We start from the raw sequence: 25,900 nt of genomic DNA, 5'->3' as shown, positions 1-25,900 counted from the left end.
GTGTGTGTGTGTGTGTGTGTGTGTGTGTGTGTGTGTGTGTGTGTGTGTGTGTGTGTGTGTGTGTGTGTGTGTGTGTGTGTGTGGTCATACTTTCACTTTTGCGCGTCGCTGTTCCGCGTCCCTGTTCGTCTCACTCCGGAGCCTCTCAGTCTGGTTCGGTTCTCAACGGAGACGCACAAGGTTTGGATCAGGTTCGGATCAGGTTTCTTCTCATCTAACCGGAGCGGCTCTCCAGTGTCACCCGAACCGATGACTGCGTTCACCAGGCGAGACAGGTTGGTCCTGACTGAGCGTTTCGAGAACTGAGTTTAAACGCGTCAAGTTTGACAATCGTCTTATTCAAAAGATGTAGTTGTTAAGTGTGTAAATAACATGTGAAGTCAAGTAAGGATTCACAACGTGGTGCATATATTTAACTTAGCAATTTGTCTAAACTGCGCGTCAGTGGTCAACCTATTTCAGGGGAAATAAATTCAGCATTTCTTCATTAATGTTCACATATATTAACGCTAGAATTATATGCAGTCTCTAGTTTATCTCTAGTTCATCGTGTCGTCGCCTCCCAGTACTGCATGCACCCAATAAAAATATCTAACTGCTTTGAGTTAGTTCACAGGCGGTGTGTTGTGATCCACCTTCGTGGTGGTGTTTAGCGTCCAAACAACTTCGGCGCACGTCTTGAAACCTGAGGCGTTAGAGAGTGAACACACGTAGGCTACTGTGTGTTCTTGTTGTGTGTTGCCATACCCAGTGTACCCGTGCATCCAGCACAGCACCACTACATTTGGGATTGATTTGGCACAAAGTTGAACTCCTAGTGTGTTCAATGTTCTGAGTTTAGTGAGTTAATGAGTTAGTATTTATTGGGATGGTTCCGAGTTCGTTTAGTGAGTGAGTGTATTGAGTAAGTTTAGCTTGTTGTTTTAGTGAGTGAGTGTATTGAGTTAGTTTGTGTTTGGAGTAAGTTTAGATTGTTGGGTTAGTGAGTGAGTGCACTGAGTAAGTTTCGATTTTTTGTTTCGTGAGTGAGTGTTGATTTTGTTGAGATTGTTAGTTTAGATTGTTGGTTTAGTGAGTTAGTGTGTAGATTTTGATGAGATTGTTAGTTTAGATTGTTGGTTTAGCTAGTGACTGTTTAGAGTTAGTTTAGATAGCTGGTTAGTGAGGGAGTGCATTGAGTTAGTTTAGTGAGTTTAGTGGGTGTAATTGGGGGCTGAGTGGATGAATTTTTCTGTGGTGGAAGGACTCAGCCTTGTATATCTGGATCTCTGTGTGCCAGCACCCCTTCAGATAACTCCCCAGGGGGTCTGTGTGTGGGGGGCTGCATGTGTGTGTCTGTTTGTGAGGGAGGGAGGTTGTGTGTGTATGTGTGTGTGTGTGTTTGTGTGTTTTTGTGTGTGTGTGTGTGTGTGTGTGTGTGTGTGTGTGTGTGTGTGTGTGTGTGTGTGTGTGTGTGTGTGTGTGTGTGTGTGTGTGTGTGTGTGTCTCTCCATGCTGGCCATTTACGTGGACTTATTGTGTGTGCAAATTAAAAGCACTGTGTGTGTTTATGTGTGTACGTGCAATGTGTGTGTGTGTGTGTGTGTGTACATGCACTTTGTGTGTGTATCTGTGTATGTGTGTACGTGCAATGTGTGTGTGTGTGTGTGTGTGTACATGCACTTTGTGTGTGTATCTGTGTATGTGTGTGTGTGTGTGTGTGTGTGTGTGTGTGTGTGTATGTGCACTGTGTTTGTGTGTGTGTGTGTGTGTGTGTATGTTTGTGTGTGTGTATTCGCACTGTGTGTGTGTGCACACACACTGTGTGTGCGCGTGTGTGTGTGCCTGTGTGTGTGTATGTATGTGTGTGTGTGTGTGGGGGGGTTCTCAGGGAAGTGGTTGTTAATATAAATATCTGTGGGGAACCAAACCAGCGCATCCCTTTCCTTCTGGTGCATTCCATCGTCAAGGTTACCGTCCTCAGTTTACCCTCCTGTCCTACGCCATACCTGGCTGCTATTACCCACAATCCTGCTGGGCCCCCCAATGCTGAGAATATTCTCTACGTTTTGTAACTTTTTATACTCTCAGTATTGTTAATATTTATACTCAGTGTTACAACTATCTATGCTCTAAGTATTGTTACTCTTTATAATCTCAGTATTGTAAAATTAATATTCTATGTATTTTAATATTTATACTCTTTCAACTCTCAGTATTTTTATATTTATACTCTGTATTGTAACTATTTAACCTCTCTGTATTTTACTGTTATACTATCAGTATATTTACTATTTATACTCAGTATTTTTATATTTATGCTCGGTATTGTAACTATTTAACCTCTCTGTATTTTAATGTTTATACTGTCGGTATATTTACTATTTATCCTATCAGTATTTTAACTATTCATGCGGTACTCAGTATTGTTACTATTTAAAGAGACAACGGACAGGACCTCTGAATTCAGTCGCTGGTCATTACTAAAGACCCTCCCCCCCTGATGAACTCCCTGTAGAAGACTGACTCACTCATTCACAAGGTTCTCGCCTCAAACAGGGTAGATTCACCCTTCATTCCCTAAGTGTTATAAAGGTGTATAATCAGAGCTGGGGCTAAAAGCTACCTGTTACCTTGTACTTAGAAATATGCGTTGATGTTCAGGGAAACGTATGCTTGTGATCACTACATGTATAGGACCTGGAGCTATTCAGCGGCGCATGCTTTGACGTTAAGTAGCCAGAAAGCAGATCTAAAAAAAAGTGAATACAGGTAGGATGGTGTAGGTGTGGCCCTTCTGTCGCCATGGAGATTAGGTTTGGCATATCACAAAAGATTCAGTGGTGAAAAACACTTTCTTTTGCATCCAGTGGTGTGTGTGTGTGTGTGTGTGTGTGTGTGCGCGCGTGTGTGTGTGTGTGTGTGTGTGTGTGTGTGTGTGTGTGTGTGTGTGTGTGTGTGTGTGTGTGTGTGTGTGTGTGTGTGTGTGTGTGTGTGTGTGTGTGTGTGTGTGTGTGTGTGTGTGTGTGTGTGTCAGTATATAACAAAGCATACAAAACCCATGATGAGGAAAGCTCCTCCTGTTCCTCTTCCTCCCCCTCCTCCTCCTCCTCCTCCTCCTCCTCTTCCTCCTCCTCTTCCTCCTCTTTGTCACAAACTAATGAGACCAACACTTTGTCACCCCCAGTTCATCTCACAGCCACATCATTTTGTACAAACACACACACACACACACACACACACACACACACACACACACACACACACACACACACACACACACACACACACACACACACACACCGTATACACACGCACACCGTATACAGTGTGTGTGTGCATGTGGGTGTGAAAAAAACTGGGTGTGACAAAGTGTTGTTCTCACACACACGCACACACACCTGTGTCCCAGCGTCCATAATAATAATGCTACTAATAATAACAGACTATTATGTGTGTCATATCAACAGAGGAACATAATGAATAATTGTGACATAGTAAAATTGGATTGAAAAAATAATAAATTAAAGTAAAAAATGGAAACAAGTAAGAAAGCAAGCCACAAATCAATGACATAGATAGCAGGATCATTAGGCACTCAGAAGACCTCATTACTATCAATTTTTTTAAGTGGTATTTCAATGTTATTGGGCTATGACCCGATCTGAAAAGAGGGGAGAAATGGGGGCTAGGGGGCAGCTGAAGGCTGCGTTGTTATGGCAACCGCTGCCCTGAGCATTCAGGACCTTTCCAAAGGCTCTGCAGCCGAGAGGTGGTCATCCTACAAGGTGTTTCCTGCCTGTCTTCACTCGGCAAATGTCACACAAGAGACTTCATTACCCAGAAGCATGTCTTCATTGTGTTAGAGACTTCCTCGACTTTCTGGATTTTCACACAATGCGACATTGCTTGTGTCTTCACTCTTTCTCTCTCTCTCGCTCTCTCTCTCACTCACCCCCTCGCTCGATCTCTCAAAGTCTTCTCATTCTCTTTTGCCCTATCTCCCATCAATGTCTCTCTCCGTTTATTCATCACCTCTTCCACGTTCCCCCCGTATCTCTCTGACCAGCTCTCGCTCCATCTCGCCCACCCTGCCTGTCTGTCTGACCTCTGCTGTCTCTGGTCTCATGGGAGTGACCTGTCTGTCCTCAGCTGGTCTCCTGGGAGAGACCTGTCTGTCCTTAGCTGTCTCTTATCTCATGGGATTGATCCGTCTGTCCCCAGCTGTCTGTGGTCTCCCTGTAGTGACCTGTCAGTCTTCAGCTGTCTCTGATCTCATCGGAGTGACCCGTCTGTCTGTCCCCAGCTGTCTGTGGTCTCCCTGTAGTGACCTGTCAGTCTTCAGCTGTCTCTGATCTCATCGGAGTGACCCGTCTGTCTGTCCTCAGCTGTCTGTGGTCTCCCTGTAGTGACCCGTCTGTCTGTCCTCAGCTGTCTGTGGTCTCCTGGGTTCTGTACAGTAGACCTTGTGGAGCTTGTGATGGACCAGCTGTTACTCCTGATTATCTGCAGAATGTCATTTATCACCGCTCACCGGGTTGGGCTCCGGGCCGCCCTGAGATATAACCGCTGTGGATCTTTATTTAAACAGCGCCATTCAAACACAAGGCCATTCACAGGGCTCGGCAAAGGAAGGAATCAGACGGGTAAAAGCTTTAGGACAATCATGAAAAGTAAGGAGAAGTTTTCGAAAAATGATTGGTTAGAAATGTAATACTTTTTTCTCTAGACTCTAAACTTAAATATATATATATATATTTATATATCGATCTTACTCAATCACGCCATAAAATATTTGATGAATACGAAACGTTACACACTTGCTCAAACTTTTGAGAGGCGGGCTGAGGTAGCAAAGTTAATATGGGCCACGGTTACCGCGGTAAAATTCCTGTCTCCCCCCGTCTCCCACCCAGCCGTCCTGACAGGTGAAATTACCCCCAACTCTCCCGCCATAATCAGCCTGTCTCCCCTGCCTCTCCCCCTCACACCGCTAAGCACAGGCGGCTTTCAACCGCGCTGTCAAACCAGACCCGCTCTACCAGCCACCACAACCTCCAACACCTCCTACTCCAACACCAACCACCACCTCCTCCTCACCATACCACCACTTCCTCCAAGACCACCACCTCCTCCAGCTCTTACTCCACCTCCTTTTACTTTACTTTATTATGGATCCCCATTAGCACTTGCCTCAACAGCATGGCTATCCTTCCTGGGGTCCTTCACACCCAAAAACACACAACATCATACACAACAACACTACAGATACACACATACATAGACAATAGTTCACTTGCAAAAATTCAGAAGAACTTCTGAACACACACACACCCACACAAACACAGTGCACATACACGCACACACACACACACACACACACACACACACACACACACACACACACACACACACACACACACACACACACACACACACACACACACACGGACACACACACATACACACGGACACACACACATACAAAATTACAAGTTTACAGTATTATGAATTGCATAATGAAGAGGGAGAAAAGTGTTAAAAACATACACATTACAATGACTGTTCATTTGTGTACATAAATGTACTAATAGTACCAAAAACACAACACAACCACCACTGCTGTTATTCTATCATAGTTAAACACAGATCAGTTAAGTTCATGAAATATTGGCAGATACTGTTTTACCCTCATTTTAAATCCTTCTTTTGTAGTGAAGCATCTGATATAACATGGCAGAGAGTTCCATCCTACCACAGCTCTGTACAAAACAGTTTTCATTATAACCAATGACTTCACTATGGGAAAGTTAAACCTTCCTTCTATAGCATGTCTTGTTTGATGTTCATGTTGAGGACAGAGAATTAATAACCCTTTATATAATACATTTGGAGTCTGTGTTTCTTTTATGTTTCTGATGAAATTTACCAGACAATAAGTTGACCTTTGACTAACAGTCAGCCATCTCAGACTATCATGCATGTCTTTTACATTAGTTCTGTAGGAACAATTTAATGCAATAACGTGCTACTTTATTTTGAACAACTTCTAATTTCTTCAAGTCCTTCATTGAGGCACCAGAACAAATAACAAAACAATAATCAAGTTGTGACAGAGCTAGAGCATTTAAGACTTGTCTAATGACATCTGGTGGAAGACCCTTAGAAACTCTTCTTGTAACAGAGACTGCCCTTCCCATTTTGCTTACGATATTATAAACATGGCTGGACCAGGATAAAGTATGGTTGAGAGTAGTCCCTAAAAGTTTAGTCTCTTTTACTTGTGCGACGGAAATGTTTCTTCATACTTAAATTCAATTTTGGTTCAGATGACAGTTGATAGTTTTTTGGCCTCTATCCATCTTATTACTAAATGTAATTCATTATCTAAAATCGTATTTATTTCAACCGTATTTAATCCTACTACATATATGGTCGAGTCATCAGCATACATTGAGATTAGAGACTTTTGCAAAAGTAAAGGAAGGTCATTTATAAAAATTGAAAATAATAAGGAACCTAAACAGCTTCTCTGGGGGACTCCACAATTGACATGACTGAAATCTGAAAAACTACCATTAAAAAACCTGTTTGCTTTCTGTTACTTAGGTAACTCTGCATCCAATTTAATGCAGTACCAGTGAATCCATATTGCTTAAGTTTATCTAGTAACAAAAAATGATTTATCAAATCAAAAGCTGCACTGAAATCAAGTTAAACAATCCCCATCAGTCTTCCATTATCAATCTCACATTGCCAATCATCTGTCATCTGTGTCAAGGCCGTGCATGTAGAATGACGCGGCCTGTAGGCATGCTGACATTCTGTATTTAAACCATTTGCATCAAAGTAACGCTGTACTTGTTGAAAGATAATTCTCTCCATTCTTTTTCCTAAGGATGGTAGCAAGCTTATAGGATGGCTATTTGTACCAGAAAATGGTGTAGCTGCATTTTTTGTAAGTGGAATGCTTTTAGCTATCTTCCAAGCCTGAGGACAAGTGCATTTCTCTATACTCAGATTAATAATATGACAAACGGGGACAACGATGTGGTTGGGAACCAAGCTTAGGACTTTAACGCCTAAATTATCAACCCCTGGTGGTCTATTTTTGCATTTATTTAGCAGACACTCAACTTCATTAACTGTTACTTTTGCTAGCGAAAATTTACACTTCTTGTTTTCCATGAAGTTATTTTTATTATTGTGGTTGATGGATTCCTACTTGTATGTTGCATATTGTTCCTTAAACAGTTGATCTCAGAATAAAAATAATCATTGAAATAATTTGCTATATCTGCTTGCTTAGTTATACATTTTCAATCCACTTCGAGATAAAAAGGACAGGATTTAGGCTTTCTGCCCATCATGTCATTTACTACATTCCACATTTTCTTTTTGTCATTTTCCGCATTATTTATTTTGTTCTTATGAAATGATTGTTTTTTCTTATTGTTTAGAGCTGTAACATAATTCCGTAACTTTCTATAAATTTGACAGTCAGACTCAAAACTTGATAAGATCGCTGATTTTTTAGCTTCATCTCTTAATCTCATCAAATCTCTCAATTCAGTGTCCAACCAGGGGGATCTTAAATTCCTTACCGTACGCTTCCTTATTGGGGCATGTTTGTCAATTAACTCTTAAAAATAGTGTATTAATGACTTCAAGTGCATCATCTGGATTGTCCTTATTCAGTACCTGCTTCCAGCATATACAGTATTTTTAACATCCTCTATAAATGTTTCTTCATTAAATGTTTTCATTAATCTACTGTAGTCTATTTTTGGTCCTGATTTTGAAACCTTTGCTTTTCTTACAGTCACTACTAAATTATGATCAGTTCACCCCACTGGTATGGATAATGGTTTAGAACATAAATAACTAGAGTTAAAAATATGATCAATGCATGTTTCACCTTAACTACCATCTCTTACAAACTCTCGTTGGTCTATCCATCTGAATCAAATCGCATGTTCTCGCAGTTGATTGTAACTTCTCCTTAAGTAGACAGTTGGACGAGTTCCAGTCAATATTGATATCTCCTAATAAGTAAGTTTCATGACCCAGATCACATGCTTGATCTAACATTAAACACATTTGATTCAGATAATCCACATTTGCACTTGGCGGTCTATATACACATCCTATAAGCAGAGGTTTTATATGAGGTAAATTAATTTGCAACCAAATCACCTCAATATCTGCAGCCATTAGATCAGGTCTCATTTTCACTGGAATATGATTCTGTACATAAACTGCTACCCCCCCTCCATTTCCATTTCTGTCCCTCCTAAAAATGTTGTAACCCTGAATACCCAGTGCCTCATCATTAAATGTTTCATCCAGGTGGGTTTCTGATACTGCCAATAGATGAATACCTGGAGATAATAATTCAGCAACTTCTATTATTTTATTCCTCAGGCTGCAGATATTAATGTGAGCCAATTCAAACCCTTTACTTGGTAGATTAATTGCAATCGTAATAATCTTTGTTTATAGCATTCAACTTCTTCCCTTTAGTTTGTGAACCATTAAACACATAACATATAAACACATAACACACACATTCACATCGACTCACATACAACCATACACATACAAATAAAATGTCATACATACTGTAACTCAATATCCCCATCCCCCCAAACCCACTTAATATTAGCAGACACTAGAGACTGTTTTGGCTCCTTGAGTTGTCTTCAAAATCTAATAGAGCCAATAATAGCCTATGGCCGAAGTATAAAAAAACAAAATAAAAAATATGTACTAGGCTATTACAGGCTATACAAAGATAATTTAATGGTTTAGACTTTCCTTTCGGCTTAGTTAAGTAAATAAAATAAATATTTATTAGCTCATATTGTGGGCTGCATTCATAGGCACTACTCATCTTGTGAGGCATTTATAGGCACTACATTGTGTATAGAACGAAACTGTTAGCCTATACAAAAATAGTAGAAAGAATATAATAAAAATAAAAATAAGAAATAATACAAAAGCAAAACAAAAAAAAGCAGCATCTCCTACTTCTTAGTCCAATGTTAAACGATTATGCTTTTTCATTAGGCATATTGAGTTCTCCGAATTCTGTAGCAGTTTGATTTGAACAGTACCTGATTTAGACGCATCCTAGCTCAATCCAACCCAGTTTCACCTTCCTCCTCTTCCTACTCTTCTCCGTTCTCATCCTCATCATCGGCAATGTAGTTATCGAAAAAAACCTGTGCATCCTTAGCAGTATGTGTGTTTCCTCTCTGTAGGTCAGAATCAATATTGCCGTAGGCTGAATGAAACCACATCTTATTTTGCGTTTGAAAAGCTCTGATCTCACTTCTTTGAAAGTCGATCTGAGTTTCAGGGTCTCAGCGCTGACATCAGAGTGGATGCGGATTTTATTCCCATTGTAGGTGAAGGAACGACACTCAGCTGCCTTCTTCGTTATCTTCATTTTGATGTCAAGACTGTACAGTCTTGCGATCATGCACCTCGAATCCTTCCTTGCGGGGCCAGTGCGATGAGCAACGCTGATCAGCGGGCCGGTTCCAACAATCTCCTCTCCAAACAAATCGCGGAGCAGCTTTGTTATGTAGGCTGTAGGGTTTCGAGCCTCCAGTCCATTCGGCAGGTCAAGAATTCGTATGTTGAATTTTCTGCCTTGACTTTCAAGCTGCTCAACCTTCATCCTCAGATAATCATTCTCCTTCGCAGTCTTCGGTTGTTCACGTTCAAGTTCAGACAGTCTGACATCAGTTCCCACCGCAGCACTCTCCAGCTCGGCGACTTTACCAGTGCATGTGGTCAGTTGACTTTTCAGCTCCTCCAAACATTTGTTCACTGGCAGTAAACTTTTGGCCAAGGCTGCCGTCAGCTCTTCACGAATGATGTCTCTCATTGTAGAGGCCATGTCTTCTGTGAAAACAGCTTCATCCGCTTTGTCCCTTGTCATCGGTTTCGGCATTCTCCACAATTGCTTGTTTGCGGCACGCTCAGCTGTTTGCCGGCTGCAGTCAATCAGGTAGCGTCTTCTCCAGGGAAATAAGTTACGTTGAAGACCAAAAATCAAACCTCCTTTCGAATAGGATCATTTAGCCAACATTAAACATAAAGTTTAGCTTCAGTGGGACGGGGGATATGCGGCCACACGTCTGCGTCTCACAGCATACAGCCCAGTACCTCCTCCTCCAACACCATCACCTCCTCAGCAATACCCTCCGCCAACAACTACCCCCATCATACACCATTACCACCCTCCAACACCACTGCCACCTCCACCTCCTCCACCACTACCACCACCACCTCCTCCTACAACACCGCCACCCCCTCCACTAGTGTTCTAGAATCTGTGTTCTTGGTGATCTCTAGTTCTAGAAAGTTCTAGAATCTCTGTTTTCTAGTTATGTGTTGTATTATGTATGTGTTCTAGTTCTCCGTGTACTAGATCTCTGTGTTCTGGTTCTCTGTGTTCTAGATCTTTGTATTTTCGTTTCCCTGTGTTCTAGTTGTTTCGATTCTAGTTCTCTGTGATCTAGTATCAGTGTTCTAGAATTTCTCTCTTTGAGTACATCAACAGTGTTATCTGTGTGTCAATGGATCACACATCAACTTCATCTTTGGCTGAAGATGTTTTATCCAACGACTCAGTCACTGGTCGCCCACATGCTCTGCCTGCTGCCTCTGGAACTCTGCCCGCGACCCATGACCCCTTATTCTACTGGGGTTAACTCCGGTTATAGATATATGTGTGTATACATATACTGTATGTAAACGCACACAAACATACATTTGTGTGTATGTATATATATATTTATTTATATTTCACTGCGACAACAATAGTTAATATCTTGTAATGATTACACGAGAACGATGAAGTCATATATTGGAATAATAGCGATAGAAGTTTGGTGAGACAGCGACCTCTGACCTGCTGTTTGGTGTGTTGTGGCGAGACGCCAGACCTCCTCTGACCACCACGCAGCTCGTCCAAAGCTCAACCTGTGGCGCGGCCCATCTCCCCAGAGCAAAGCCGCCCGCCGCAGTAGGCTGGGATCTGTCTCTCTGTCGGGCTGTCTCTCGCTAGGTTCTGTCTCCCTCTCTGTTCCAGATGGCCACTTCTGACTGTAAGTGTTCCGCCTCACTTCTGGTTCGGCTCATGTGTTTACAGAGCTACGTTATCACGGGTGGGTTTTATCGTTTGGTCGTTTTAATAACTGGTGCGTATTCAGGCTGGCTGGCTGCAAGTGCTCATAGCTGGTTTGGTTTTGGAACATCGTTTTATGAAGGCTTGGGTAGGCTTGATTTGTCCCCTAACGGCTTGTTGCTTAGCCTGCTTGGATTAATCCGGGTTAGGCTTGGCCTCGTTTGGTTAACCCCGGTTTGGCTTGGCCTGGTTTGGCTTGGCCTGGCCTGGTTTGGTTAAGCCTGGTTTGGCTTGACCTGGTTCGGGTCGGGGTTGTTTTGGTTTAGCCTGGATTGCTTCCTGTTTCCAACAATGTACTTTGGTCAACACAGAAGCTTTACAACCATTCAAAAGGGCTCAACTACCCGTCAGAGGTGGTCGGTTCCATTCCCCTTTAAAGAAGAAGTAGTGTTGATGTACACAGTGTACACATGTCCACATCAATGTGTTTGGATCGCTCAGAACTGGACAGCTCATCTTAAATCTCTTGGAGCCTGTGGAGAGGTTGAAGTCGCTGCGTAGTGGGTTACACAGCGACTTCAAGTGGGTCCCTTTGCAGCCTGTTTTGGGGGCGTGGTTTCTGGAGGGGGGGGGGACGGACCAGAGAGGCTGTCTTTTTGTTGCTTCTGATGATGATTAATTAGCCGGAGAAAAAGAGGGTTATGCAATCTCTCTCCCTCTCCTTCTATTACCTCCCTTTCTTTCGTTCTCCCTACTCTTACTCCTTCTCTTCGTCTGCTCTCTCTCTCCTGCTCTCTCTCTCTCCTGCTCTCTCTAAAACACACAACAAATTCCATCAATTTATTATCTCTTTGTGCGCTCGGAAGACGTCCGCCGATTTGTTGTGTGCACTGGGACATTCCTGTTGGCCGGCACTTTGGGACAGGCAGAGTAGTTTGTTTGATTTAGTTCGCCCTTTACACAGATTGAGTGTTGTATCTTTGGACCTAGTGTGTCAGGGAGGGAGGGAGGGAAGTAGAATGAGGGAGGGAGGGGGGGAAATGTGGGAGAGACGAGGGGAGAGAGAGAGGGAGAGGGTGGGAGGGAGGGAGGGGGGGAGAGAGAGGAAGGGAGGGGGAGAGAATGAGGGAGGGCGGGGGAGAGAATGAGGGAGGAAGGGGGGGAATGAGGGAGGGGGGGGGAGGGAGCGAGAGAGAGAGGGGGGGGAGGGGGAGAGAACTATCAGAGTCCAGTGTGCTTATCCTATTACCGAGTATTGCAATATATCAGAGAAATGATAAACACCAAAGAATATACACATTAATTAATGTAATATATATTAATAAAATATTCCTACCAACATGGTTTATATTGATTGATTAATTGGTTATTGATGTACGCTACAACAAGTCCTTGCGGTCGTAAGATGTTGAGGAAGGGTTTGTCATGAAGGCTCTGGGGGGGTCTCTCGCTTGGTAAAACACAAACTCACAAACAAAGTGTAAAGACCACCAGATGCCTCGTTGAATACACACATATCACCTGCATATAATAACATCAGGACTCTGTGGAGGAAGCGATGGACGTTTGTGGAGCTGTCGCTTCCTCCCGAGGAGACTCTGACAGGCGGGAAATGGCACCACGCTTCCTTCCAGAGTTTGAGACTCAAATGGAGGGTGATTGTTGAGGTTAGGGTGACCTGGATCCGCGCTGGCAGACAGACCACGCGCGCGCCGCCGCCGCCCATTCGACGCTACTCCAGGCCTCAAGCATCGCAGCGCTATCTGCCTTGTTGCTGCCGCGCCGAAAGGCCTTGAGGAAACCACAACAGAACCGCCCCCCTCCTCCCCCACCTCCTCGCCTCCGGGACTCTCAACCCGGGCCCGGCCAGACCCTACGGACGGGGGGGCGGCGGATCTAAGGACCTTCGCGGCTTGTTGCGTCTGCTGATTATCTACCGCAAGCAGCAGTCGGATACACCAGCGATGCGTTGGCTGTAGATTCCATTTCTTTTTTCATCGTGTTTGATACCAGCTTGAAATGTTTCAGGGCGAAGGGAGTACACACCGATTGGTAGAGATAAGCGGAAGCATCCGCTGAATGTCCGAAAGGGAAACGTCAATCTCATCGCCCTGACGGACGTTCCGACGGGATCCGCGGGAAAAGGGAAGCCGCTGGTGTATAAGGTGCTGTGTGTGAGCCGGGAATACCAGCGTGACAGCTTGCCCTCCTGGTCCTGCTACATTTTTTTTATCGATTGAGGGAGGGAGGAACAGAAAAAAGCGTTCATTCGATTCCTCCCGTTTGTTCGTTTTGTCGGCATGTGTCTAAGTCACTGGAGGTCTCAAATCCAAATCGGTCGCCAAAAGTATGTCAATGCTAATTTTTTGAGTTTGATGTTTTTCGTTAACTAAATTATTTTAATCTTTTAAAATGTTTAAACCTTTAAAAAAAAAGCCCTCTTTCCCCTCCACAGGACGTGCCCCCTGTCAGTAATGTGGTAGAGCCCTGGTCCTAACTGCCACCATCGTCCTCTTCGGCCCCCCCCCCCCCACCCCCCCCACCCACCAAGATGTCCTCCTCATGCGGCCCCCCCACCCTGCTCCACCTCCAGGAGGTGGGCTCCCCCAGGACCTCGGAGTGCGTCGGGGCCCCCCTCTACGGGCCCCCGGGGGGCCTGGGCCCTCACACCGTCTGCATCCCCTCGCCGTACGCGGACTGCAGCCAGGACTATGCCCCTCCCCCCCACGGACCCCTCACCTTCTACGGCTCCTCCCTCATGGCCTACGAGCGGCAGCCAATGGGAGAGCCGGGCTCCGGCTCCGGCCCGCCCCTCAGCCCCTCCCTCTTCTGGCCGACGCAGACCCCCCACCAGGAGATGACGTCGCTGGCGCTGCACGGCGCGCCCCAGCCCCCGCCGATGTACGGGGAGCCCCCCGCCGAGGGCCAGCTTGGGGGGCCCTGGGTGGAGGCCAAGCCCCTGGGGCTGGGCTCCAACAGGTAGACCCCCCCCCCCCCCCGCTGCGGGCCACCCTAATGGGCGGAGGTGTTGGCTTCTGTATATAGGGCTGGGCGATCAATCAAATTTTGACCGCCATTATGTTTTTATGTGGCGTCAAACGATCACCAAACTAATATAATAGAGTTGAAATCTTTTTTTTTTACTTTACATTTTTTTAAGTATGGTAACAGCTGGATACATATCTGGACATTACTTTAGATTTGAACGTTTTCTATTTGACAATTTTGTGTATTTTTTTAAGGTGGAAATTCAAAGTTCTCAGTTACAATGTGTTTTTTGGAGAGAAATGCCGAATATTGCTTCATGTTTTCAAACTCCAAAAATAATTGTTGAAATAATCGAGATTTCACCATTGACAAAAAAAAATCGGGACTGATTTTTTCCTACCTCTATCTCCATCCCCTCAGATCGCTGCTGTCGTCCAATAAGATGGCGGGGAAGCGGCAGGAGGAGAGGCCGCTGGGCGGGTCCGGGGGGCGCGCTGACATGCACTTCTGCGCGGTGTGCCAGGACTACGCGTCCGGGTACCACTACGGGGTGTGGAGCTGTGAGGGCTGCAAGGCCTTCTTCAAGCGGAGCATCCAAGGTACCGCATCGGCCACCCACCCTGGCCTGGAAGAACCCTGGAGGTCTTCAAGACTTCTGGAGGTCCTCAAGACTTCTGGAGGTCCTCAAGACTTCTGGAGGTCTTCAAGACTTCTGGAGGTCCTCAAGACTTCTGGAGGTCTTCAAGACTTCTGGAGGTCCTCAAGACTTCTGGAGGTCCTCAAGACTTCTGGAGGTCTTAAAACTTCTGGAGGTCTTGTGTGTGTCTGGGCATTCAGTCATTCATTCGTGCAATCACTGTCTGTCCGTCTGATTCATGGGGCATATTAAGAGTTTGTCCATCTATCTGTCTAACGGTCAGATTATGAGTGTGTCTGTCTAATGGGTCAGAGTGTGTGTGTCTGTCTGTCTAACGGACAGATTGAGAGTGTATGTGTGTGTGCTTGTCTAACGGGGAATAGTGTGTGTGTCTGTCTGTCTGATGTCTGTTTGTCTGTCTGTCTAATGGTGTTGGTGTGTGTGTGTGTGTCTGTGTGTCTAATGTCTGTGTGTCGGTCTGTCTAACGGTGGTGGTGTGTGTGTGTGTGTGTGTCTGTCTGTCCAATGTCTGTGTGTTGGTCTGTCTAACGGTGTTGGTGTGTGTGTGTGTGTGTGTGTCTGTCTGTCTGATGTCTGTGTGTCGGTCTGTCTAACGGTGTTGGTGTGTGTGTGTGTGTGTCGGTCTGTCTAATGTCTTTGTGTCTGTCTGTCTAACGGTGGTGGTGGTGTGTGTGTGTGTCTGTCTGTCTAATGTCTGTGTGTCGGTCTGTCTAACGGTGTTGGTGTGTGTGTGTGTGTGTCTGTCTGTCTGATGTCTGTGTGTCGGTCTGTCTAACGGTGTTGGTGTGTGTGTGTGTGTGTCTGTCTGTCTGATGTCTGTGTGTCGGTCTGTCTAACGGTGGTGGTGGTGTGTGTCTGTCTGTCTAATGTCTGTGTGTCTGTCTGTCTAACGGTGGTGGTGGTGTGTGTGTGTGTGTCTGTCTGTCTAATGTCTGTGTGTCGGTCTGTCTAACGGTGTTGGTGTGTGTGTTTGTGTGTCTGTCTATCTAATGTCTGTGTGTCGGTCTGTCTAACGGTGGTGTTGGTGTGTGTGTGTGTGTCTGTCTGTCTGATGTCTGTGTGTCGGTCTGTCTAACGGTGGTGGTGGTGTGTGGTTCCTCAAGGACATAACGACTACATCTGCCCGGCCACCAACCAGTGCACCATCGACAAGAACCGCCGGAAGAGCTGCCAGGCCTGTCGCCTCCGGAAGTGCTACGAAGTGGGCATGATGAAGTGTGGTAGGATGCCTCCTGGTTCCCTTCCTCTGGTCCTAGAAGTTCCCTCTGTCCGGATCCACTCCTACCTCCTATGATCTCACCTCGTTTCCTTTTCTCCTCTCCAATCCTCTCTCCTCTGCTCTGCTCCTCTCCTTCTCTCGGTTCGTTTCCTTTTCTCCTCTCTCCTGTCCTCTCTCCTCTCACCTCCTCTCCTGCTCCTCTCCTTCTCTCCTATCGGCTCCTTTTCTCCTCTCTCCTCCTCTCCTCTCCTACTTTTTTTCCTAATCCTAGCCCTTCACTTGGATCTGACACACACACACACACACACACACACACACACACACACACACACACACACACACACACACACACACACACACACACACACACATTTCAAACAGCGTGCTAGTCACTGAACTAAGTGTTTGTCCCGGGTTCAAACCCCGATGCCCTCAGTCCCCCCTCCCCCCTCCCCCCTCTCCCCTCTCCCATGAACCAGAGCCTTCCCTCAGCACCTCCCCCCTGTCTCCCTGTATCTCCCCCAGGGGTGAGGCGCGAGCGCTGCAGCTATCGCGGCGCACGCCAGCGCCGCGCCGCGGGCGTGGACCCGGCGGCGGCGGCGGCGGCGGCAGCAGAGGGAGCGGGAGGGGGGGGCGGCCGGGGCGGGGCCCTAGTGGGGCTGGGGGCCCAGCAGGGGGGGCTCCACCTGACGGGCCCCCTGCTGTCCTTCCTGCCCCCCCTGGGCCAGGCGGAGCACCGCGACCCCCCCGCGATGAGCCCGGAGCAGTTCATCAGCTGCATCATGGAGGCGGAGCCTCCGGACATCTACCTGAGGGAGGACCTGAAGAAGCCCTTCAACCAGAGCAGCATGATGATGTCACTCACACACCTGGCCGACAAGGAGCTGGTGCTCATGATCAGCTGGGCCAAGAAGATACCTGGTGAGAGGTGTGTGCGTGTGTGTGTGCGGGTGTTAGAGGTTGTGTGTTTGGGCATGTGTTTGTGGGAGGTTGTTTGTGTGTATTTGGGAGGTTGCGTGTGTGGCCTTACAACAAGATGGTTTTGGAGAAAACCTTCAAAACACAGACCTCACCCAACTTGTTTTTCTGTACTTCCTGCCACTTACCGAAATCTCTGCAGATGGGGGCTTAACACACATTGTGTGTGTGAGCAAGGCAGGTGTTGTGTTTGCATGATTTCCCGTCTCCAGGGAGACCCACTAGTTCTGAACTAAAGGAACACTCCGAACCCAAACAGTGTATAGAAATATAAGAGTATAAATCCGCTAAAGCTGACAAAATAAAAGCTCCCTCTTTTGAAGGAGGTTTCTTTCCGGGCCTTTAGTACAAAGAGGGATCTGATGGCCCTGGAGCGTCTAAGACTAATTGTGATAAAGTCTCTAAAAATAATCGGGACTTGTCTGAATCGGCAGCAAAGAAGGTTGAAGTATAAAAGTGTGTTTTTATACCTGATGTCACTTCCTCCCTCTGCTTTAGTCCTTTATTCAACTAATCTTTATTTTGTCCTTTTGTCTGCCAAGTGTGCCTTGTTCGCTCTCTCCTCTCCCCTGTCATCTCCTCTCCTCTCTCCTATCTCCTCCCCTCTCCTCTCCTTCCCTGCCCCCCTCCCATCTCCTCTCCTCTCACATCTCCTATCCTCTCTCCTATCACCTCTCCTCCCTCCCATCTCCTCTCTTCTCCTCTCCTCTCTCCCATCTCCTCTCCTCTCTCCAAACTCCTCTACACTCTCCTATCTCCTCCCCTCCCTCCCATCTCCTCTCCTCTCCTCCTCCTCCAATGTGAAGCCCCAGCATGGTGCCTGTTAGCTTGAGCAGTCCATAAAGGGACCAACTGTTTAGGGAACAAAGTCTCCTGGTGTTCCACTAGACAGGTGGAGGTGGAAATGAGAGAGAGAGAGAGAGAGCGAGAAAGAGAGAGAGAGAGAGAGAGAGAGAGAGAGAGAGAGAGAGAGAGAGAGAGAGAGAGAGAGAGAGAGAGAGAGAGAGAGAGAGAGAGAGAGAGAGAGAGAGACAAACACAGAGAGAGAGAGAGAGACAAACACAGAGAGAGAGAGAGACAAACACAGAGAGAGAGAGAGACAAACACAGAGAGAGAGAGAGAGAGAGAGAGAGAGAGAGAGAGAGAGAGAGAGAGAGAGAGAGAGAGAGACAAAACACAGAGAGAGAGAGAGAGAGAGAGAGACAAACACAGAGAGAGAGACAAACACAGAGAGAGACAAACACACAGAGAGAGAGAGAGAGAAAGAGAGAGAGACAAACACACAGAGAGAGAGAGAGAGACAGAGAGAGAGAGAGAGAGAGAGAGAGAGAGAGAGAGAGAGAGAGAGAGAGAGAGAGAGAGAGAGAGAGAGAGAGAGAGAGAGAGAGAGCTGACAAGTTACAGTGGGGCGATTTCATCGTCTGTTTTAACTTTGAAGCCTAAAGTCTACAGTAGTAAAGCTAAGAAGTAAACTAGTAAGTTGTGTATTTCTGCCACGTTGTATATTAACTGGGTTGTGATCTACCTCACCGTATGTTGTGTATTAACCATGTGTTGTGTATTAAGTGTGTCTTGTGTATTAACCCTGTGTGTTGTGTATTAACTGTGTGTTGTGTATTAAGTGTGTCTTGTGTATTAACCCTGTGTGTTGTGTATTAACTGTGTGTTGTATATGAACTGTGTTGTCTATCTACCTCACTGTGTGTGTTGTGTATTAACCGTGTGTGTTGTGTATTAACCGTGTGTTGTGTGTTAACCGTGTGTTGTGTATTTACAATGTGTTGTGTGTTAACCGTTTGTTGTCTATTAACTGTGTGTTGTGTAATAACTATGTGTTGTGTATTAACCGTGTGTCTTTTGTATTAACCGTGTGTTTTGTATTAACTTTGTGTTGTGTATTAACCGTGTGTTGTGTATTTACTGTGTGACGTTTGTTAACCGTGTGTTGTGTATTAACTTTGTTGGGTATTAACTGTGTATTGTGCATTAACTGTGTGTGTTGTGTATTAACCGTGTGATGTGTATTAACCGTGTTGTGATTTAACTGTGTGTTGTGTGTTAACTGTGTGTTGTGTGTTAACTGTGTGTTGTGTGTTAACTGTGTGCTGTGTGTTAACTGTGTGCGTCCAGGGTTTGTGGAGCTGAGTCTAGCCAATCAGATCCAGCTGCTGAAGTGCTGCTGGCTGGAGGTCCTGATGCTGGGCCTGATGTGGAGGTCCGTGGACCACCCCGGGAAGCTCATCTTCTCGCCAGACCTCAAGCTCAACAGGTCAGCCCCCGCCGCCGCCTCGCCGCTCGGTGAGTGACAGGTCTCCGGTTGGAGTCCCGCCCCTCCAGGGTGGTGCCTGAGGATCTGACTCTGAGCTCGAACCTCTCGGCCATTTGGATCAGGTGTCTTTGTTTGATTAGTCTCGTCTGTTTGGGAATCAATGAACTCTACTTTAGGCTACGGGGATATTAAACCTACTCTACTGTAAGTTACTGGGATATTAAACCTACTCTACTGTAAGTTACTGGGATATTAACTACTCTACTGTAAGTTACTGGGATATTAACTACTCTACTGTAAGTTACTGGGATATTAAACCTACGCTACTGTAAGTTACTGGGATATTAAACCTACTCTACTTTAGGTTACTGGGATATTAAACCTACTCTACTTTAGGCTACTGGGATATTAAACCTACTCTACTTTAGGCTACTGGGATATTAAACCTACGCTACTGTAAGTTACTGGGATATTAAACCTACTCTACTTTAGGCTACTGGGATATTAAACCTACGCTACTGTAAGTTACTGGGATATTAAACCTACTCTACTTTAGGCTACTGGGATGTTAAAGGCACTCTATTGTAAGCTACTGGGCTGTTGAAGCTACTCTGTTTGTTACCGGGATGTTTTGCCCTAAGACCCCTGGTGATCAGCCAGAGTTTTGGTGATTTCCTTATCGCTCATGTGTCCCAACATGACCTTCGATCCCGTGCCAACGCCAACCTACCTTCTTTTACGGTTCGTCATGGTTCATGTCGCATTTTTTCAGTTCTTCCAAAGCACTTCCTGTTCATAGGATTTGCTGTTGATAGCACTTAATGTTCACGGCACTTCCTGCTTGGCAGTTTCTGACGTTCTTACCCGTCAAAGTAACAGTTGGACTGAAACGACTGCCGACGATCTAGAATAACAACAATGAGTTTCCGACGCACAAGTAGGAAAATCCCACGCGTGCTCAACTTGAAAGGCAACGCGAGGGACGGCTCTAGATGGAACAGAATCGAGATAACTAGATGTGTTTACCTAAAAGTGTTGTTGGGTGAGAGTAGGGAATCTTTTAATTGTTAATTAGTGTTTCTGGCACCTGCTGATCACGTGTGGTGGTGGTGGTGGTGGGGGTGTCTCTCCAGCATCCTGAGGCTCAGGATGCTGGACAGACCTGTCTGACTAACAAGTACAACGCAGAAAACCATACAAAAATGAACGATTTAACGTAGAATACCAATATAAAAAAGACTCGATACACGACTGGTGCCAGCCGGTGAGAAGCTGTGAATCTCACTGCCTCCTCGTTCCTCTACCTCTTCTAAATCAAGGCCTTCTGCAGACAGGCACAGAGACTTAATGTTAATCCTTTAGAGAGCGAGAGAGAGAGAGACATGCCAGCCGGAGATTAAAAGATAGCAAACAATGTCTGTACTTTAGAGACTTAATAACTAGAGGAAGTTAGGGGATAAAAATCTGTTGATGTCTTTTTGGAATTGAGTGACTTGAGGCTTTGCCTAACTTGGACTGAAACGAATTGATTGAAAGAATTTATTTAGTGCTTTTCTAGACACTCAAAGATGGTTTACAGTGAAGGGGGGGGGGAGCTCACCAACCACTACCAATGTGTAGCACCCACTTGGTTGATGCACGGCAGCCAATCGGCGCCAGAACGCTCACCACACACCAGCTTGAGAGGGGGAGAGTGAGGGAATTAATGAATCAGCAAATTATACAGGGGGATGATTAGGGGGCCAGATTGAATGAGCCTGGTTGGGCTGTTTTCTGGCTTTGCTTACCTTGGTCTGAAAACTCAAGAGACTCTAGCTTTGCTTACTTGTCCGAAAACAACTTATCATACAATCAGAATGTATGGGCATTACATCTATCGGTCGCGTTAAGAAGCCGACAAGTATTCCATGTCTCCCCTGACGGGTCATCGGCATAAACAAACCATTTGTGCCCACAATCTCCAACGAACAAATCCGATGACAAATGTGAACCGCTATGCATCATGGGATGAACCAAACACATTTTGTCCAGTCCTACACTAATATTCCACGGGTATTACGGAGGAAGTGGGGTTGTACACTCAGAGTTCAGTGTTCTGCTGAAATTGGGGCCCCAGCAGAGCACTCAGCGAGCCAGATGGAGCCCGCCACTGTCCCCGTCAGAGCCGGTGGACCTCACTGTGAACCCACTCACTGCAAAGGTTTTGTACGTTTGGTGGAAATGTCAATGTCCTCGCGTACGTGCGTGCGTGCGTGTGTGTGTTTGTGTGTGTGTGTGCGCACGCGTGTGTGTCTGTGTAAGAGCGTGTGTGTAAGAGCGTGTGTGTGTTTGTAAGAGCGTGTGTGTTTCTAAGGGTGTGTGTGTGTGTGTGTGTGTGTGTGTGTGTGTGTGTGTGTGTGTGTGTGTGTGTGTATGCGTTTATATGTGTGTGTGTGGGATATACAAAGAGTATTCAGCAGTACAAGAGAGAGAGAGTTAATGGCAGAACGAGATCGAGCGGCAGTGGGCTCCTGGTTGGTAGGTTTTTCCACCACCATGGGTAACCATCGCCGGCGGCGTAGCTTAGCTGCGGTTAGCCGCTAAGCTTAACCTTGCTGTGTTTTCATAACAGTGGCGTCACTGCGCTGCGGCTACGTGCCTACTACCAACATCGCACACACCGCTAACCCTGTAGAGATGATCCGTCCACACAGATTGGAGGCTTTATCTGTTAGTGGCCCCGCCCGGACATCTCATATCTACAGTATTATGGTAGGAAGGTGTCGTTTTCGCTTTAACTTAATGTCTCCATATCTCTCTCTCTGTCTCTCCTGCTCTTACTGTCTCCCCCGCTCTCTCTCTCTCTTTCCCTCCCCTTGTCTGTCTCCCTTCCCCTCTCTCTTTCTCCCCTCTCTCTGTCTCCTCCCCCCTCTATATCTGTCCCTCTCTCTCTATCTCCGCCCCTCTCTCCTTCTCCCCCCTCTCTGTCTCCCCCCTCTCTCTGTCTGTCTCCCCCCCTCTCTCTCTCTGTCTCCTCCCCTCTCTCTCTCTGTCTCCCACTCTCTCTCTCTCTCTCCCTCTCTCTCTCTGTCTCCCACTCTCTCTCTCTCTCTCTCTCTTTCTCTCTCTGTCCCCCCCCCTCTCTCTCTATCTCCGCCCCTCTCTCCTTCTGTCTCCTCCCTCTCTCGCTGTCGTCTCCCCCTCTCTCTCTCTCTCTCTCTCTCTCTCTCTCTCTCTCTCTCTCTCTCTCTCTCTCTCTCTCTCTCTCTGTCTCCCCCCCTTTCTCTCTGTCTCCCCCCTCTCTCTGTCTGTCTGTCTCCCCCCCCTCTCTCTGCCCCCCCCCCCCCCCTTCTCCCCCCCTCTCTCTGCCCCCCCCCCCCTCTCTCTCTCCGTCTCCCCCCCAGGGAGGAGGGGAGCTGCGTGGAGGGCATCATGGAGATCTTTGACATGCTGCTGTCGGCCACGTCCCGCTTCAGGGAGCTCAATCTGCAGAGGGAGGAGTACGTGTGTCTGAAGGCCATGATCCTCCTCAACTCCAGTGAGTATGGAGGGGGGGGGGGGGGGGGGTGGCGAAGGGGGGGGGGGCGACCGTGGACCCGCTCCACACCGCCCTCTAGTGTAGGGGGTCGGCTTAGCTCAGGAGGTAGGGCGGGTTGGCTGGTAACCGGAAGGTTGCTCATTTCGATCCCCGGCTCCTCCTAGCTGAGCGTCGAGATGTCCTTGAGTAAGACGCTCTCACCCTGACTGCTCCTGACGAGCCGGCTGTAGCCCGCCCTCGGTGTGCGAATGTGCGCATTAACCGACAACGGTTAATGCGCACATTCACACACCGACGGCGTTCACAACCGTAAGTCGCTTATGGATAAAAGCGTCTGCTAAATGCCCTAAATGCAAATTTGGTGTAGCACGGGGAAATCAAACACGGGTCGCTAAGAGCTGCTTTGCCCGTGGCCCCTGGTGACCGAACTCTGTTTAACTCGGTGATTAGCCGTCACAAGCCGTTTTGAGAATCTGCCTCTTCTGACATCACAATTGGGCGTGTCCACCTAGATGTGTGACGGATAGATGAGCAACGTTTGCCACAGTCCACTGGGTAGGCTGGAAGACAGCACACATCTAGGTGGACAAGCCCACTTGTGATGTCAGAAGAGACCGATTTTTTCAAAACGGCTTGTAACGGCTAATCAAGCCATTACCGCTTGTAATGGCTTATCAGGCTACACCGGGTAGTATAATACGTGCCCTTTAATGAAGTGTGGTACTCCTGTCCGAAACCGACCTCTGAACGGACGCGTGGACCCTCTGCCTCCTCCAGACATGTGCACCAGCGTCCCGGAGACGGTGGAGGAGGTTGAGAGCCGCGGCCGGCTGCTACGGCTGCTGGACCTGGTGATCGACGCGCTGGTCTGGGCCATCTCCAAGCTGGGCCTCTCCACCCAGGAGCAGACCCTGCGTCTGGGACACCTCACCATGCTGCTGTCTCACATACGCCACGTCAGGTACAAACGACCGCTACGTCGGGTACACCAACCGCTAGGGAGGTAGACCAACCGCTAGGACACTCATCGCTACGTCAGGTACACTCATCGCCACGTCAGGTACACCAACCACTAGGACACTCATCGTTACGTCAGGTACACTCATCGCCACGTCAGGTACAAACTACCGCTACGTCGGGTACATCAACCGCTAGGAAGGTAGACCAACCGCTACGACACTCATCGCTACGTCAGGTACACCAACCGCTAGGAAGGTAGACCAACCGCTAGGACACTCATCGCTACGTCGGGTACAAACAACCGCTACGTCAGGTACACCAACCGCTAAGAAGGTAGACCAACCGCTAGGACACTCATCGCTACGTCAGGTACACCAACCGCTAGGAAAGTAGACCAACCGCTAGGGCACTCATCGCTACGTCGGGTACAAACAACCGCTACGTCAGGTACACCAACCGCTAAGAAGGTAGACCAACCGCTAGGACACTCATCGCTATGTCAGGTACACTCATCGCCACGTCAGGTACACCAACCGCTAGGACACTCATCGTTACGTCAGGTACACTCATCGCCACGTCAGGTACAAACTACCGCTACGTCGGGTACATCAACCGCTAAGAAGGTAGACCAACCGCTAGGACACTCATCGCTACGTCAGGTACACCAACCGCTAGGAAGGTAGACCAACCGCTAGGACACTCATCGCTATGTCAGGTACACCATCCGCTACGTCAGGTACACCATCCGCTACGTCACGTCCTTGAACCGTTCTGTTGAGTCGTGAGGAGGAAAGCTTTCATCCAGAGGGGCTTGGAGAAGACTTTCGATATTTTTTCATTTATCTTCTCTAAAGAAAAGTAAGATGAAAGGTTAAGTCAGAAGAAAAGTGAAGTTAGATGAAAGTTGAAGTTAGATGAAGGTTTAAGTTAGATGAAAGGTGAAGTTAGATGAGAGGTTAAGTTAGATGAAAGGTGAAGTTAGATGAAAGGTTAAGTAAGATGACAGGTTAAGTTAGATTTGGAAAATGGATGCTTGAAGAAGATTTCTGGTGGAAATGGTTGAGGAAGTTTGAGAAGTTTCTTGTGCCCTGACCTCAAGCGGTCGGCCGTGGTCTCGTGTCTCCGTAGCAACAAAGGCATGGACCACCTATCCACCATGAAGAGGAAGAACGTGGTGTTCGTCTACGACCTTCTCCTGGAGATGCTGGACGCCAACACCTCCACCTCCACCTCCAGCGGCGATCCCATGACCTCCCCGTCCTCCACCTCTGACGCCTCCTCCCACCAGCCCACTGGGCCGGACCAGCAGGGCTCGGGGGATTCCGCCATGAGCACCAGCCCCGAGCAGAGCACCCTCCTCAGTCACACCCAGGACCAGGCCCTGTCCCTGGGGTCCCAGCTCCTGGACCAACCCCCCCAGGGACCTCCACCACCAGAGCCCCTGGGAGCCTGCCCCGCTATGGAGGGAGATGGGTGAGTTCCCAGGGAAACAGACTCTGCAATTAGCATGGGGAATTGGCACTTAGCACTGGGACTAAGAACCTAGCCCTTAGCGCTTAGCATGGGGAATAAGCTCTTAGCACTTAGCATCGGGATTTAGCATTTAGCATGGGGACTAAGGTCTTAGCATGGGGTCCTAGCCCTTAGCACAGAGTATGGGGATTCAGCACTTAGCATGGGGACTAAGTACTAAGTGAATCTTCATTGATGTTTTACTATCTAATCCCTACCTGCTCCTTAATGACATGTATCTTAAAACAGAATTTACTGTAAGCTGTTTTGGGTTAAGGCATCTGCTAAACGACTGAGGAAGTGTTATTCAAGTGACTGATCACATGACTGTGGTTGTTCCAGGTTCATCCATGGGATGCAGTGGCCGGGGGCGGAGCCTCCCCTGGGGGCGGAGCCTGACTACAGTCTGGGTGGGGCCCAGGCCATGGACACTATCTGAGGACCGGGTCCAGGGGCAAGACCCGTTCCAGGGGGAGAATGGCACCGACGTAAGCTAGGAATGAAGAGACTTGGACTGACCCATTGCGGAACTTTTGGTGGGGTCGGCTTAGCTCAGGAGGTGGAGCAGTTGTCTTGTAACTAGGGTTGCCGCGGTGTGGACATCTTCACACCGAGTAATACGCTCGTGTCAACACCGGTATTACCGGTATAAACGGTATTAACTTTGAAACTATAGGTCA

General features: G+C 47.3%; 1 protein-coding gene across 3 annotated transcripts; it reads left to right on the top strand.

Moving 5' to 3' along the window:
• On the top strand, nucleotides 1-25,900 carry esr2b (estrogen receptor 2b). 3 transcript variants are annotated; one of them, XM_030355843.1, is made up of 11 exons: nucleotides 11,016-11,099; nucleotides 13,148-13,466; nucleotides 13,575-14,098; nucleotides 14,528-14,706; nucleotides 15,869-15,985; nucleotides 16,510-16,905; nucleotides 19,093-19,231; nucleotides 22,615-22,748; nucleotides 23,526-23,709; nucleotides 24,837-25,181; nucleotides 25,563-25,900. In XM_030355843.1, exons 3-11 carry the CDS (start codon nucleotides 13,671-13,673, stop codon nucleotides 25,657-25,659), a joined length of 2,019 nt encoding a protein of 672 aa, XP_030211703.1. In that variant the 5' UTR covers nucleotides 11,016-11,099; nucleotides 13,148-13,466; nucleotides 13,575-13,670; the 3' UTR covers nucleotides 25,660-25,900. The 3 variants fall into 3 exon arrangements, with proteins under 3 accessions (XP_030211702.1, XP_030211700.1, XP_030211703.1); XM_030355842.1 differs by lacking the exons at nucleotides 11,016-11,099; nucleotides 13,148-13,466 and adding an exon at nucleotides 1-275; XM_030355840.1 differs by lacking the exon at nucleotides 13,148-13,466 and having other exon boundaries at nucleotides 10,961-11,099.

Source organism: Gadus morhua, chromosome 5 (genome assembly GCF_902167405.1).
Source record: "Gadus morhua chromosome 5, gadMor3.0, whole genome shotgun sequence".
Classification (NCBI taxonomy): Eukaryota; Metazoa; Chordata; class Actinopteri; order Gadiformes; family Gadidae; genus Gadus; species Gadus morhua.
Note: the sequence above shows the minus strand (reverse complement) of the source record. Positions and strands in the feature narration are given on the sequence as shown.

Coding starts and splice junctions, on each gene's coding strand:
- esr2b (XM_030355842.1), top strand. CDS start 13,671: ATGTCCTCCTCATGCGGCCCCCCCACCCTGCTCCACCTCCAGGAGGTG. Junction 16,906..19,092: donor CTGGGCCAAGAAGATACCTG/GTGAGAGGTGTG, acceptor GTGTGCGTCCAG/GGTTTGTGGAGCTGAGTCTA. Junction 22,749..23,525: donor CATGATCCTCCTCAACTCCA/GTGAGTATGGAG, acceptor TGCCTCCTCCAG/ACATGTGCACCAGCGTCCCG.